We start from the raw sequence: 13,982 nt of genomic DNA on the forward strand, positions 1-13,982 counted from the left end.
TGGCAGGAGTATTCAACTCTTACCCTACGAGGTCTGGAGCCTGCTGGCAGGAGTATTCAACTCTTACCCTACGAGGTCTGGAGCCTGCTGGCAGGAGTATTCAACTCTTACCCTACGAGGTCTGGAGCCTGCTGGCAGGAGTATTCAACTCTTACCCTACGAGGTCTGGAGCCTGCTGGCAGGAGTATTCAACTCTTACCCTACGAGGTCTGGAGCCTGCTGGCAGGAGTATTCAACTCTTACCCTACGAGGTCTGGAGCCTGCTGGCAGGAGTATTCAACTCTTACCCTACGAGGTCTGGAGCCTGCTGGCAGGAGTATTCAACTCTTACCCAATGAGGTCTGGAGCCTGCTGGCAGGAGTATTCAACTCTTACCCTACGAGGTCTGGAGCCTGCTGGCAGGAGTATTCAACTCTTACCCTACGAGGTCTGGAGCCTGCTGGCAGGAGTATTCAACTCTTACCCTACGAGGTCTGGAGCCTGCTGGCAGGAGTATTCAACTCTTACCCTACGAGGTCTGGAGCCTGCTGGCAGGAGTATTCAACTCTTACCCTACGAGGTCTGGAGCCTGCTAGCAGGAGTATTCAACTCTTACCCTACGAGGTCTGGAGCCTGCTGGCAGGAGTATTCAACTCTTACCATACGAGGTCTGGAGCCTGCTGGCAGGATTATTCAACTGTTACCCAATGAGGTCTGGAGCCTGCTGGCAGGAGTATTCAACTCTTACCCTACGAGGTCTGGAGCCTGCTGGCAGGAGTATTCAACTCTTACCCTATGAGGTCTGGAGCCTGCTGGCAGGAGTATTCAACTCTTACCCTACGAGGTCTGGAGCCTGCTGGCAGGAGTATTCAACTCTTACCCTACGAGGTCTGGAGCCTGCTGGCAGGAGTATTCAACTCTTACCCTACGAGGTCTGGAGCCTGCTGGCAGGAGTATTCAACTCTTACCCTACGAGGTCTGGAGCCTGCTGGCAGGAGTATTCAACTCTTACCCTACGAGGTCTGGAGCCTGCTGGCAGGAGTATTCAACATTTACCCTACGAAGTCTGGAGCCTGCTGGCAGGAGTATTCAACTCTTACCCTACGAGGTCTGGAGCCTGCTGGCAGGAGTATTCAACATTTACCCTACAAGGTCTGGAGCCTGCTGGCAGGAGTATTCAACATTTACCCTACGAGGTCTGGAGCCTGCTGGCAGGAGTATTCAACTCTTACCCTACGAGGTCTGGAGCCTGCTGGCAGGAGTATTCAACATTTACCCTACAAGGTCTGGAGCCTGCTGGCAGGAGTATTCAACTCTTACCCTACGAGGTCTGGAGCCTGCTGGCAGGAGTATTCAACTCTTACCCAATGAGGTCTGGAGCCTGCTGGCAGGAGTATTCAACTCTTACCCTATGAGGTCTGGAGCCTGCTGGCAGGAGTATTCAACACTTACCCTACGAGGTCTGGAGCCTGCTGGCAGGAGTATTCAACTCTTACCCAATGAGGTCTGGAGCCTGCTGGCAGGAGTATTCAACTCTTACCCAATGAGGTCTGGAGCCTGCTGGCAGGAGTATTCAACTCTTACCCAATAAGGTCTGGAGCCTGCTGGCAGGAGTATTCAACTCTTACCCAATGAGGTCTGGAGCCTGCTGGCAGGAGTATTCAACTCTTACCCTACGAGGTCTGGAGCCTGCTGGCAGGAGTATTCAACTCTTACCCTACGAGGTCTGGAGCCTGCTGGCAGGAGTATTCAACTCTTACCCAATGAGGTCTGGAGCCTGCTGGCAGGAGTATTCAACTCTTACCCAATGAGGTCTGGAGCCTGCTGGCAGGAGTATTCAACTCTTACCCAATGAGGTCTGGAGCCTGCTGGCAGGAGTATTCAACTCTTACCCTACGAGGTCTGGAGCCTGCTGGCAGGAGTATTCAACTCTTACCCTACGAGGTCTGGAGCCTGCTGGCAGGAGTATTCAACATTTACCCTACGAGGTCTGGAGCCTGCTGGCAGGAGTATTCAACTCTTACCCTACGAGGTCTGGAGCCTGCTGGCAGGAGTATTCAACATTTACCCTACAAGGTCTGGAGCCTGCTGGCAGGAGTATTCAACATTTACCCTACGAGGTCTGGAGCCTGCTGGCAGGAGTATTCAACTCTTACCCTACGAGGTCTGGAGCCTGCTGGCAGGAGTATTCAACATTTACCCTACAAGGTCTGGAGCCTGCTGGCAGGAGTATTCAACTCTTACCCTACGAGGTCTGGAGCCTGCTGGCAGGAGTATTCAACTCTTACCCAATGAGGTCTGGAGCCTGCTGGCAGGAGTATTCAACTCTTACCCTACGAGGTCTGGAGCCTGCTGGCAGGAGTATTCAACTCTTACCCTACGAGGTCTGGAGTCTGCTGGCAGGAGTATTCAACTCTTACCCTACGAGGTCTGGAGTCTGCTGGCAGGAGTATTCAACTCTTACCCTACGAGGTCTGGAGCCTGCTGGCAGGAGTATTCAACTCTTACCCTACGAGGTCTGGAGCCTGCTGGCAGGAGTATTCAACTCTTACCCTACGAGGTCTGGAGCCTGCTGGCAGGAGTATTCAACTCTTACCCTACGAGGTCTGGAGTCTGCTGGCAGGAGTATTCAACTCTTACCCTACGAGGTCTGGAGCCTGCTGGCAGGAGTATTCAACTCTTACCCTACGAGGTCTGGAGCCTGCTGGCAGGAGTATTCAACTCTTACCCTACGAGGTCTGGAGCCTGCTGGCAGGAGTATTCAACTCTTACCCTACGAGGTCTGGAGCCTGCTGGCAGGAGTATTCAACTCTTACCCTACGAGGTCTGGAGCCTGCTGGCAGGAGTATTCAACTCTTACCCAATGAGGTCTGGAGCCTGCTGGCAGGAGTATTCAACTCTTACCCTATGAGGTCTGGAGCCTGCTGGCAGGAGTATTCAACACTTACCCTACGAGGTCTGGAGCCTGCTGGCAGGAGTATTCAACTCTTACCCTACGAGGTCTGGAGCCTGCTGGCAGGAGTATTCAACTCTTACCCTACGAGGTCTGGAGCCTGCTGGCAGGAGTATTCAACTCTTACCCAATGAGGTCTGGAGCCTGCTGGCAGGAGTATTCAACTCTTACCCAATGAGGTCTGGAGCCTGCTGGCAGGAGTATTCAACTCTTACCCAATGAGGTCTGGAGCCTGCTGGCAGGAGTATTCAACTCTTACCCAATGAGGTCTGGAGCCTGCTGGCAGGAGTATTCAACTCTTACCCAATGAGGTCTGGAGCCTGCTGGCAGGAGTATTCAACTCTTACCCTACGAGGTCTGGAGCCTCCTGGCAGGAGTATTCAACTCTTACCCTACGAGGTCTGGAGCCTGCTGGCAGGAGGATTCAACTCTTACCCAATGAGGTCTGGAGCCTGCTGGCAGGAGTATTCAACTCTTACCCAATGAGGTCTGGAGCCTGCTGGCAGGAGTATTCAACTCTTACCCAATGAGGTCTGGAGCCTGCTGGCAGGAGTATTCAACTCTTACCCTACGAGGTCTGGAGCCTGCTGGCAGGAGTATTCAACATTTACCCTACGAGGTCTTGCGCCTGCTGGCAGGAGTATTCAACTCTTACCCTACGAGGTCTGGAGCCTGCTGGCAGGAGTATTCAACATTTACCCTACGAGGTCTGGCGCCTGCTGGCAGGAGTATTCAACTCTTACCCTACGAGGTCTGGAGCCTGCTGGCAGGAGTATTCAACTCTTACCCTACGAGGTCTGGAGCCTGCTGGCAGGAGTATTCAACTCTTACCCTACGAGGTCTGGCGCCTGCTGGCAGGAGTATTCAACTCTTACCCAATGAGGTCTGGAGCCTGCTGGCAGGAGTATTCAACACTTACCCTACGAGGTCTGGAGCCTGCTGGCAGGAGTATTCAACTCTTACCCAATGAGGTCTGGAGCCTGCTGGCAGGAGTATTCAACTCTTACCCAATGAGGTCTGGAGCCTGCTGGCAGGAGTATTCAACTCTTACCCTACGAGGTCTGGAGCCTGCTGGCAGGAGTATTCCACATTTACCCTACGAGGTCTGGCGCCTGCTGGCAGGAGTATTCAACTCTTACCCTACGAGGTCTGGAGCCTGCTGGCAGGAGTATTCAACTCTTACCCTACGAGGTCTGGAGCCTGCTGGCAGGACTATTCAACTCTTACCCTATGAGGTCTGGAGCCTGCTGGCAGGAGTATTCAACATTTACCCTGCAAGGTCTGGAGCCTGCTGGCAGGAGTATTCAACTCTTACCCTATGTGGTCTGGAGCCTGCTGGCAGGACTATTCAACTCTTACCCTATGAGGTCTGGAGCCTGCTGGCAGGATTATTCAACTCTTACCCTACGAGTGTCACGGATCCCTCAAGTACTTTCATTACACACACCTGTCCCCTATTCCCACTGATTAGTAATTCAATAAGTGTGCCCTTGGTTTACCAGTGTCCTGTTGATTATTGTTACAATGTCCGTTGGTTCGTGTGAGTACCTGTGCTGTCTGTTTTGGCTTTCGTGGCATTGTGGATTGCACAGATGATTACGGGTCTCGTCCCGTGTGTTAATCATTGTGCGCGTGTGTTATTATTTGAGGTACTCCTCGCTCTTTTGTTTTGGTTTCAAACCTGTGTTTTGTATAGTGTTTGTTTGGTCTTCGCCACTGTGCCTTTACACGGCACGCTGTCATTTGAGTATAATTTTAAAAACCATTACGCATTCCTGCGCCTGTCTCCCAAAACCTTTATACCAACGTGACAACGAGGTCTGGAGCCTGCTGGTTTTCTATTCTTCCTAATAATTAATTGCACCCACCTGGTGTACCAGGTCTAATCATTCCCTGAATAGAGGGGAAAAGCAGTGGAACTTGACTGACTAAGCCAGTGTTTGCCAAACTCGGTTCTGGGGTACCCCAAGGGGTGCAAGTTTTGGGTTTTGCCCTAACACTAGACAGCTGATTTAAATAATCAAAGTTTAATGATGAGTTGGTTAATTGAATCATCTGTGTAGTGCTACGGGCAAAAAACTAAATGTGCACCCCTTGGGTTCCCCAGGATCGAGTTTGGGAAATACTGTTGTCATGACGTTGGCCTGGGGGTAGGTTTATGACAGTCATAAATACCTCTTCCCCCCTTTTTCCTCTCTCTACCCTACTGATGTTACATTTGCAAACCCTTGGTTAACATAGAGATTCTGGGAACATCAGAAGGTGGGGGAAAATGAACAATATTCTGGTAATCCGACCAATTTAACATTTGCGGTGATACTTAATGAATATGATGTCAGTTCGGTTGTCATCTGAGACATTCTCATCAATGATAAGATGACAAACTCTACAGTGGAAAGTCTACACATCAGAGTTATCAGATTCACATGGAATTGTTGTTCAGTTTAAATGTTTGAATATGAAATTATTCGTGATGGGAAGAAATGTGTTTTTAGCTTCTAAAATGTGAGATTTGGGTTTTCATAAGGTAGAGCTCTGCTCAATCAGTGGCCCGCCCCTGTGAAGGGACATGGGCTATAAAACTTTTCAAACACGCCCTCCTCTCCCTTCCTATATAAAGCCTTGATGACAATATAACCTCCTGTTCCGAGGACGTGAGGATGACGGTCCGATGTCTGAATGGTTCAGATAATAACTACAGAACGAAGCCAACATCAGCGTGAGCTTTGGTTGTGAATGTTATGAACTTTGAACTCTTATTCACTACGGAAGTGATACCTCCTAGCCGTTGAGTTAGCAACAGCCCCTGCAAATGAGGGTTAGGAAGGAACAGACAGAGTATCCTCTCTATCACACAACGACGTTACTACAACGTATCCAATTGACAACCAGAGACATTCTTCAAAGGACTCGTTTGGGCAACACGGCCTTCCATCTACCACCAACCTACCAAAGCGCAACTCAGAGTAAATATTTATTGCATTTTCCTTTTCCAAATGGGCGGTAATTTAGAATGCATAAGATACTGTATTTACGATAGCACAGCTTCGCCCTTTGTTCCTCAGTCTTCCCGCTCTTTCACTCAAACCCAGCCCCTTTTCTTTTGTGTAACAAGTTGTCATATCTGTTTCGCCCGCTAGGGACGTTTTCCTTTAATACGTCATTTGTAATCAAGTTATGATTTAATTATGTGTATGTGTAATTCTGTGTGATTAGTTAGGTATTTAGTAAATAAATTATTAAACCCAATGTTGTATTGCTGGTTCAACTTGTTAGCCAGGGTTTGTGCAGATAACCAAGAATTTACAACTTTCAGATGAGACTGAATTAAGTTTATGATTAATATTGACTGCTATTGATATAAAATATTACTAGGTCTTTAAGAGTTTATTCGGAAGATAACAGCTCTATAAATATTATTTTGTGGTGTCCGACTCTCTAGTTAATTACATTTACATGATTAGCTCAAACAGGTAATATCAATTACGGAGAAATTATTTTATAGAATAGCATGTCATATCACTTAATCCGGCATAGCCAAAGACACGACACTGTACTAAGCCATTAGATTCCCAATGTTCTGAAAACAATACTCAATTTACAGGATGAGGACCAGTCTAGAGTAAAATTGATACTTTATACAGCACAATGCAATACCCAACCTCTATTTATGTCTAGCCTGATAAAGGTGCCTTGTATACCCCCTTCAAATAAAGGGTTAGCCAGCCATTTAAGGACTGGTACCCTTTGAGTGACCTGGTGTGTTTTGCACCATTTACCTTGGGTGTTTTGCAGAGCTGTCCCCAGCATGTCTTTACTGTGTTCCAGTTCCTCCCCACTGACCCTCCTCCAAGAGGACAGCTCACTGGACGTTGACCAGCCACAGGACCCAGGCTCAAAGGAACAGTGGGCTCCATAAGGCAGAGTGTCTGCAAGGGGACACAGTGGCTCATTCAGTACCCTATACCCTTATACATTCAGATACAGCTTAAACAAATTAAAGCTTCTAGAAAATTATAAACACAGGACATAGTGACTAGGTCGAGAGAAGTTGAATAAAGTTGTATTCTCCATGTCTGAACCATTCTTTGCATTGAGTGTGTTCTGATAGGGCTTTTATGACTAATGGTGTTGATGTGAGCATTGATGCAAGGGCTGCAAGCGTTGACTGCTACCTTCATGTTGTCACTAACTAATCAATTCCCTTTGTATACATTCACAAAGCTGCCGTTTAAACGAGCATTTACATTCAAATGCCAGTTTAATAATGGTATTTCAGTTCCAAGTGGTGTCTTGGAGAAACAGTACATGTATTAAACCCACAGAGAATGGTCCAAAGAAAAATATTAGCCTTTAGTGGAAGGACTATTTTGGCACATTTCTGTATCTTAATGCAATGCCCATCTAGTGGTTGTTACACAGTAGAGAGAAGGAACTGACTGAGATACACAGTAGAGAGAAGGAAGTGACTGAGACACACAGTAGAGAGAAGGAACTGAATGAGACACACAGAGAGAAGGAACTGACTAAGACACACAGTAGAGAGAAGGAACTGAATGAGACACACAGAGAGAAGGAACTGACTAAGACACACAGTAGAGAGAAGGAACTGAATGAGACACACAGAGAGAAGGAACTGACTAAGACACACAGTAGAGAGAAGGAACTGACTAAGACACACAGTAGAGAGAAGGAACTGACTGAGACACACAGTAGAGAGAAGGAACTGACTAAGACACACAGTAGAGAGAAGGAACTGACTAAGACACACAGTAGAGAGAAGGAACTGACTGAGACACACAGTAGAGAGAAGGAACTGACTGAGACACACAGTAGAGAGAAGGAACTGACTGAGACACACAGTAGAAAGAAGGAACTGACTAAGACACACAGTAGAGAGAAGGAACGGACTAAGACACAGTAGAGAGAAGGAACTGACTGAGACACAGTAGAGCGAAGGAACTGACTGAGACACACAGTAAAGAGAAGGAACTGACTAAGACACACAGTAGAGAGAAGGAACTGACTGAGACACACAGAGAAGGAACTGACTGAGACACACAGAGAAGGAACTGACTGAGACACACAGTAGAGAGAAGGAACTGACTGAGACACACAGTAGAGAGAAGGAACTGACTGAGACACACAGTAGAGAGAAGGAACTGACTACGACACACAGTAAAGAGAAGGAGAGCACTTAATGTTGGCTAATCCACTGCCTCCAGTGAAAGGATTAACAATTCATCATGGCCTTAAACTTTAATACAGTTAATGCAGGTGGCATGCACCCTGCCAGTGGTACCACACTCTGTCTTTGTGGCTTGTCACATCACTCTCGTCACTTCTAATTGCATTCATTTAATCCAATGAGAATACCCAACCAAAAACGATGTGATTTAAGATGCTGAAACTCTTTTTCCTTTAGGGTTAGCTGTTTCAAACATAATCTGATCACTACGTTATAAGATTTACTTTGGTGAGGTTTATAAAATAAAATAAATCAAAGCTGGCAATGAATTATGGTGAAGGCCTATTTGGAATTTCAGAATGTTACACAACTTATTCAGATTTCTCAAAGTATGATGTTTGGATGAAATATACACACATATTCGACAACATCTTTCTTGGAAAGATCAGATGCACGGTACACACACATAGGGCCCAGGATTTGTCCTAGCCACATGATGAACATGAAAAATCTGGACCCTGAATTCAACGTCAGTAATGTCATGTGACGTTGTTGCACTGTTGAAGCTTCTCTTAGGAATACTGCAAGATTCTGGTAATCAAGAAATGTTTCTACTTTTCATCTGACTCTGTGTAGAAAAAGTTGAAAAACTGCTTAATTGCCAGAATCTCGCAGTATCCCTTTAAGGCCTTAGACTCACCACAGATAAATCCCTCATCCTCCCCTAGGGGGCAGTCACTGTGGAAGTCACATACTCTAGTCTTGTCAATGCAGCCTCCTAGCTCACAGTGGAAAGAAGTGATCTCGTCACAGTCTGTGCCCAGCTGTAATTCATGGTGACCTGGAACAAGAAAGAGTTCACATTTAGTTTCCAGATTAGTTCCCGGAAAAATATTATAGCATTTTTATGTTTCTATTAACGTTCGGAGATGTAATTCAGAATTTACCCATGTCACAGTCTATGAGCTCCAGGGAGTCGAGAGCCAGAGTCCCCCTATCCTTCCCCAGGCAAGTGGAGTAGAGCAGGGTCACCTGGAAGGGCTCATCCACCTCTCCAATCACCGTCTCCAGCACCTCCCACTGGGCCCTGTTCCAAGCAAAGAGAGGGTTAACTGTGCATGTGTGTGTGGGTTGGCTCTTCTACGCTTGTGGGGACATAAAATCCACAAAAGTCCCCACAAAGATAGTAAAACAAGGAACATTCTCCCTCTTCATGAGGACAAAGGCTATTTTAAACTTAGGGATTAGGTTTAGGGTTAGAATTAGGGTAAGGGTATGGGGTTAATGGTTAGGGTTAGGATTTTGAATGGAGAAAAAACTGTAGGTCCCCACGAAGATAGAAGAACAAAACGTGTGTGTGTGTGCGTGTGCGCGCGTGTGTGTGTGTGTGTGTGTGTGTGTGTGTGTGTGTGTGTGTGTGTGTGTGCGTGCGTGCGTGCGTGCGTGCGTGCGTGCGTGTGCGTGTGCGTGTGCGTGTGCGTGTGTGTGTGTGTGTGTGTGAGGTTGTGGCATGTTTGTCTGGGCAGCAAAATCTTGAAAGGACTTTCTGTTCAAATAAACGTCTAAGCAGCCTTGTCTATGTCACAAACAGTCTCTGGTCATCAAACAACTTCACTTTTAATGGGAGGAGTGTGATGCATCTTCATACCCAAGCAACCATTATACTACACTTAAAGATTATATTAGGACATTTTACATGTAGGTTTATACATTTCCCTCTCAACTGAAGTCAGAATAACGTCACATATTATGTCCACCATCTCAACATCTGCTCATTTAAACTATTTTTAAGTGCAATCTACGGTGGCACTTTTTGGGATGGAAATGTGAATGTAATGTCATAATGTCATTTTGTCTAATCATTGCATGTTCCGTATGTTTTTGCATCAAGGAACACTTTAGAAACAAGTGTTTTAATTAATAATGTGCTATCCTCTGGCGACACATTGTACATATTTTTGTATATCTTTTGCCCAAATAAAATTCAATTCAAACTGTCTAGATTCCATCCTTTCTTGACAACATATAGTATACACTGTTCATATTGGCTCTATGCTGTCTCTGCCATACAACAACCATCCATCCACGTGAGCCCCCCCCCCCCCCCCCAAATGAGATGCTCTTAAAAGCTCACTTCTATTACTACCTCAGCTAATAGGTTCAAATGTCTCTGCACATTACGGTGGGTGAGTGCTGAACATTACACAGTACTGTACATTCTGTGGGTGAGTGCTGAACATTATACAGTACTGTACATTCTGTGAAAAAACAACTTGTCAAGCTGAAAGCTTTCATTCATTTATTCATTCATTCCATCTGTTTCTTCTATATTTCCACCCCTGTTTATACAGTATGTCTTGCTTCCAGTGGAGATTAAGGTGACCTGTCATCCCCAGTACTCACCATTTTACAGTCTGTGAGTTAAAACCTTTTTCATAATGGACAAGCACTCCATTACTCTCCAAATAAAGAGGCCAGGGTATAACCTTGTTGCATAGCCACAGCCCATCCCTCCACGCTACTGTCCAGGCCAATTATGTCCAAATTCATTTTCAGGGTCTGCATTTGGAAGCAAAATGCTTTTATCTGGTCCCAGAATGCCTGTGCCCAACATTGGATCAATATTAAGGACATTTGCCCAACAATAGTTACACAAAGATGATCTCTCTCCATGTCTCGGGATGTAGTGCTATTTCCATGCCATACTTAAAGCTTATTGTATGTCAAGTCCCTCTAGGCATCCCAAGGACCTGCACTTCGGTGCATTATAGCAGAATAATCCATGTATTTCTTAAAACAACCACTTCAATCCATCAACAGACTGAGTACCTTATAGTTACTAGCAGTGTTTCAATGCAATGCTGGCCCCTTTCTTTCATTACTGTATTAGGTGGATGTGTATAGGATTCTGAGTTCACTGCCAGATTTAATCACTAAGAACGTACTCAAGATACATTGTAGAGTACCGTAAGTACCGTAAGTGAGTTACACATGGATGCAGTGTAGAGCTAGTACAGTAAATGCTACTACTGTAAGCATACAAAATAGAAATTGTTGAAAAGTTGTGTGGAATGTTCAAGTGAACAAGCATACAATTGAAACATAAATGGCTAAACATGAGCATAAAATCTAATCATAAGGCCTTGCTGACCTGGTGCCATCTTGGGCTCTGCCACTGAGAGCTGTTGTGCTGATGACAGATGCCGAGTCGACTGGTTTCACTAAGACTGAGAGGTTTCCAGCGGTGGGCCCTGACTCAAAGCGGGCCAGCTGCAGACGGCACAGTGGACCACTACTGTAGACCACTGGACTAGTGATGTGGTATTCACACTTTCTAGATTCCCTGTAGGCCGCAGATGCACTCAAAAGCAGGAAGTGACCTAGAAAGGGAGGGAACCAGACAATAATTTCCCAGAAAACAAACAGTTGATTATAGAGCGAAACAACATTTTACAATTTTTCCCCTTCTCTCTTGCCTGTTTTCCCAGCACTCAACACCATCTATCTAATGACTCCATTACGTCTCTCTGAATACAGTATACTACACCATGCTCTCTGTGAGATAAAAGGAGTACCACATTAAAAGTGTGAGTGAAAAACACAATTTGTGACTGTGCTTCCTCCCTTACCATCAGAGCTCCCCTCCGAATGGTCGCTGACCGGTCTCATGGCCTGTGTGCTGGATCTGTGTTGCTGTGGTGATGTGACCCTCCAATCATATCTGCTGCTGTGATTGGAGAAGCTCCAGGAGCAAGGCGATTCAAAATCACAGGAGGTAACTGCAGGAGTGAGGATAAAGAGTTTCATTAGGTCTGAGACTGACTCTATGGACCTGTCACACATTCTTGCTCAACACTGGCCACTGTATGATACCATGAACATTGTACTGTATTCATTGACGTCAACATGGAATTCAAGAGGGAAACTACATATGAAAGAGATTTGTAATCAAATGAGTTGACAGTATTTATACAAATGAATGAAATGGAGACACAACCCACGGAAATAATTATCCTTATCTGATGCCAATTTAGGCCAACATGGCATCCTGCTTCAGAAGTATGACGAGATTTTTTATTTATTTTACTAAGCAAGTCAGTTAAGAACAAATTGCCCTATGGGACTCCCAAACACGGCCAGTTGTGATACAGCCCAGGATCAAACCAGGGATAGATCCCAGGTCTGTAGTGACACCTCTAGCATTGAGATGCAGTGCCTTAGACCACTGCGCCACAACTCCTTAACTGTGTACTCCACTCCACCAATAGTTCCTTACATGGGAAGAAGAAACTCCAAATGCCCATGGGTGAAATTAGCAGAAATGAACCAAATCTCAGCACAATTATCATTTGAAACCATTATGGTTTCAGTAAATTAGCTACAGTATAGACTTCATCTTCAACGACAGCATAGAATTGGAGTGATAATCTCATGATTGCTGACACATCCTCGGTACAGATACCACAGTTTGTGGGCATTACTGTTTCTACTGTAATTCTGAACACATTCAGACAAGCAATGCAGAGTGATCCACATAAGTGGTAACCTCACAGGGGTCAGTGTCATTTTCCACTCATACCAAAGGAGCTCTCTGACATGCATTATCTGAGAGCACATTTACCAGACTCCGATAATGGCAATAAACAGACAACTCTGCCTACCTCCAAGAACAGCAGATACCAAACCAGATACAGCATATTCAGTAGAAAATTTCTATTTAGTTTGACATTGAAAACTCTTTATAAAGCATCTCTGAGCCTTAACAAAAGGCCATCATTAAATATCAAATCCAAATCAAATTTGCCACATGCTTTGTAAACAATAGGTGTAGACTAACAGTGGAATGCTTATTTACAGGCCCTTCCCAACAATGCAGAGATAAAACAAGATGAGGAATAAATACACAATGAGTAACGATAACCTGGCTATATACACGGGGTTCCAGTACAGAGTCTATGTGGAGGGGTACGAGGTAATTGTGGTAGATATGTACATATAAGTGACTAGGCAACAGGATAGATAATATGATAGATAACAGTAGCAGCAGCATATGTGATCATATGTGAGTCAAAAGAGTTATTGCGAAAATGGTCAATGCAGATAGTCTGGGTAGCTATTGGTTAACTATTTAATTAACTCTTTGGTGTCTGGAGTCTGCTAAACTCACACAATCATGCACAAATTACTCATGTCAGTACATATTCAGTACAGTTTCTTCTCATCAACCAGAATTGACTAAAATGACCTTAGAAACCCTGCTTAGTGTTTGGAGCTGTTATTGTCCATTTCAGACTAATTCCATTTGCGCTTGAACTTGCCTAAGGTGTAGTGCAGGAGATATCTAGCATTTCTCCAATAAGACACCAACAAAACAATTCAAAAGCATTTTATAGTTCAAACTAACAACGCTGCTTTGTGTCTGATGAAGCTAGTCATTTGCGAACGATCAGACATTGAAACAACTGCATTATCAGCAGAAGACCAGGGAATGTCAGTCTGATAGAGGAAAATATACATTTTTAGGGGCTCCATAACTGGCATGGGGAATCTAACCAAGTGAATGTGTGAGGGTCCTGAAGGAGTGAAACCATTAATAAGAAAGCCATCTGTAACGGATTTCCTCCTCTTCTGAGGAGTATGAAAGATCGGACCAATATGCAGCGTGGTACGCGTCCATGTTAATATTTAATTAAACTGAACACACAAAAACAACAATAATAAGAGAACGAACGAAAACGAAACAGTTCTGTCTGGTGCAGACACAGAGACAGAAAACAACAAATCATAGTGGGAAGACGGGCTGCCTAAGTATGGTTCTCAATCAGAGACAACGATTGACAGCTGCCTCTGATTGGGAACCAT

At 45.2% G+C, this 13,982-nt stretch overlaps 1 protein-coding gene across 2 annotated transcripts in view; it reads right to left on the reverse strand.

Moving 5' to 3' along the window:
- LOC109904510 (leukocyte tyrosine kinase receptor-like) overlaps window positions 1-13,982 on the reverse strand; it is a 78,561-nt gene that overhangs the window by 30,892 nt on the left and 33,687 nt on the right. For both annotated transcript variants that reach the window (XM_031788307.1, XM_031788306.1), the window contains exons 2-6: window positions 11,750-11,899; window positions 11,272-11,500; window positions 9,068-9,207; window positions 8,821-8,961; window positions 6,712-6,861 (exon numbers count right to left, since the gene is read on the reverse strand). In XM_031788307.1, coding sequence (XP_031644167.1) covers window positions 6,712-6,861; window positions 8,821-8,961; window positions 9,068-9,207; window positions 11,272-11,500; window positions 11,750-11,899 — 810 coding nt within the window. The remainder of the gene's footprint in view (window positions 1-6,711; window positions 6,862-8,820; window positions 8,962-9,067; window positions 9,208-11,271; window positions 11,501-11,749; window positions 11,900-13,982) is intronic.

This window comes from Oncorhynchus kisutch, linkage group LG14 (assembly GCF_002021735.2).
Source record: "Oncorhynchus kisutch isolate 150728-3 linkage group LG14, Okis_V2, whole genome shotgun sequence".
NCBI lineage: Eukaryota > Metazoa > Chordata > Actinopteri > Salmoniformes > Salmonidae > Oncorhynchus > Oncorhynchus kisutch.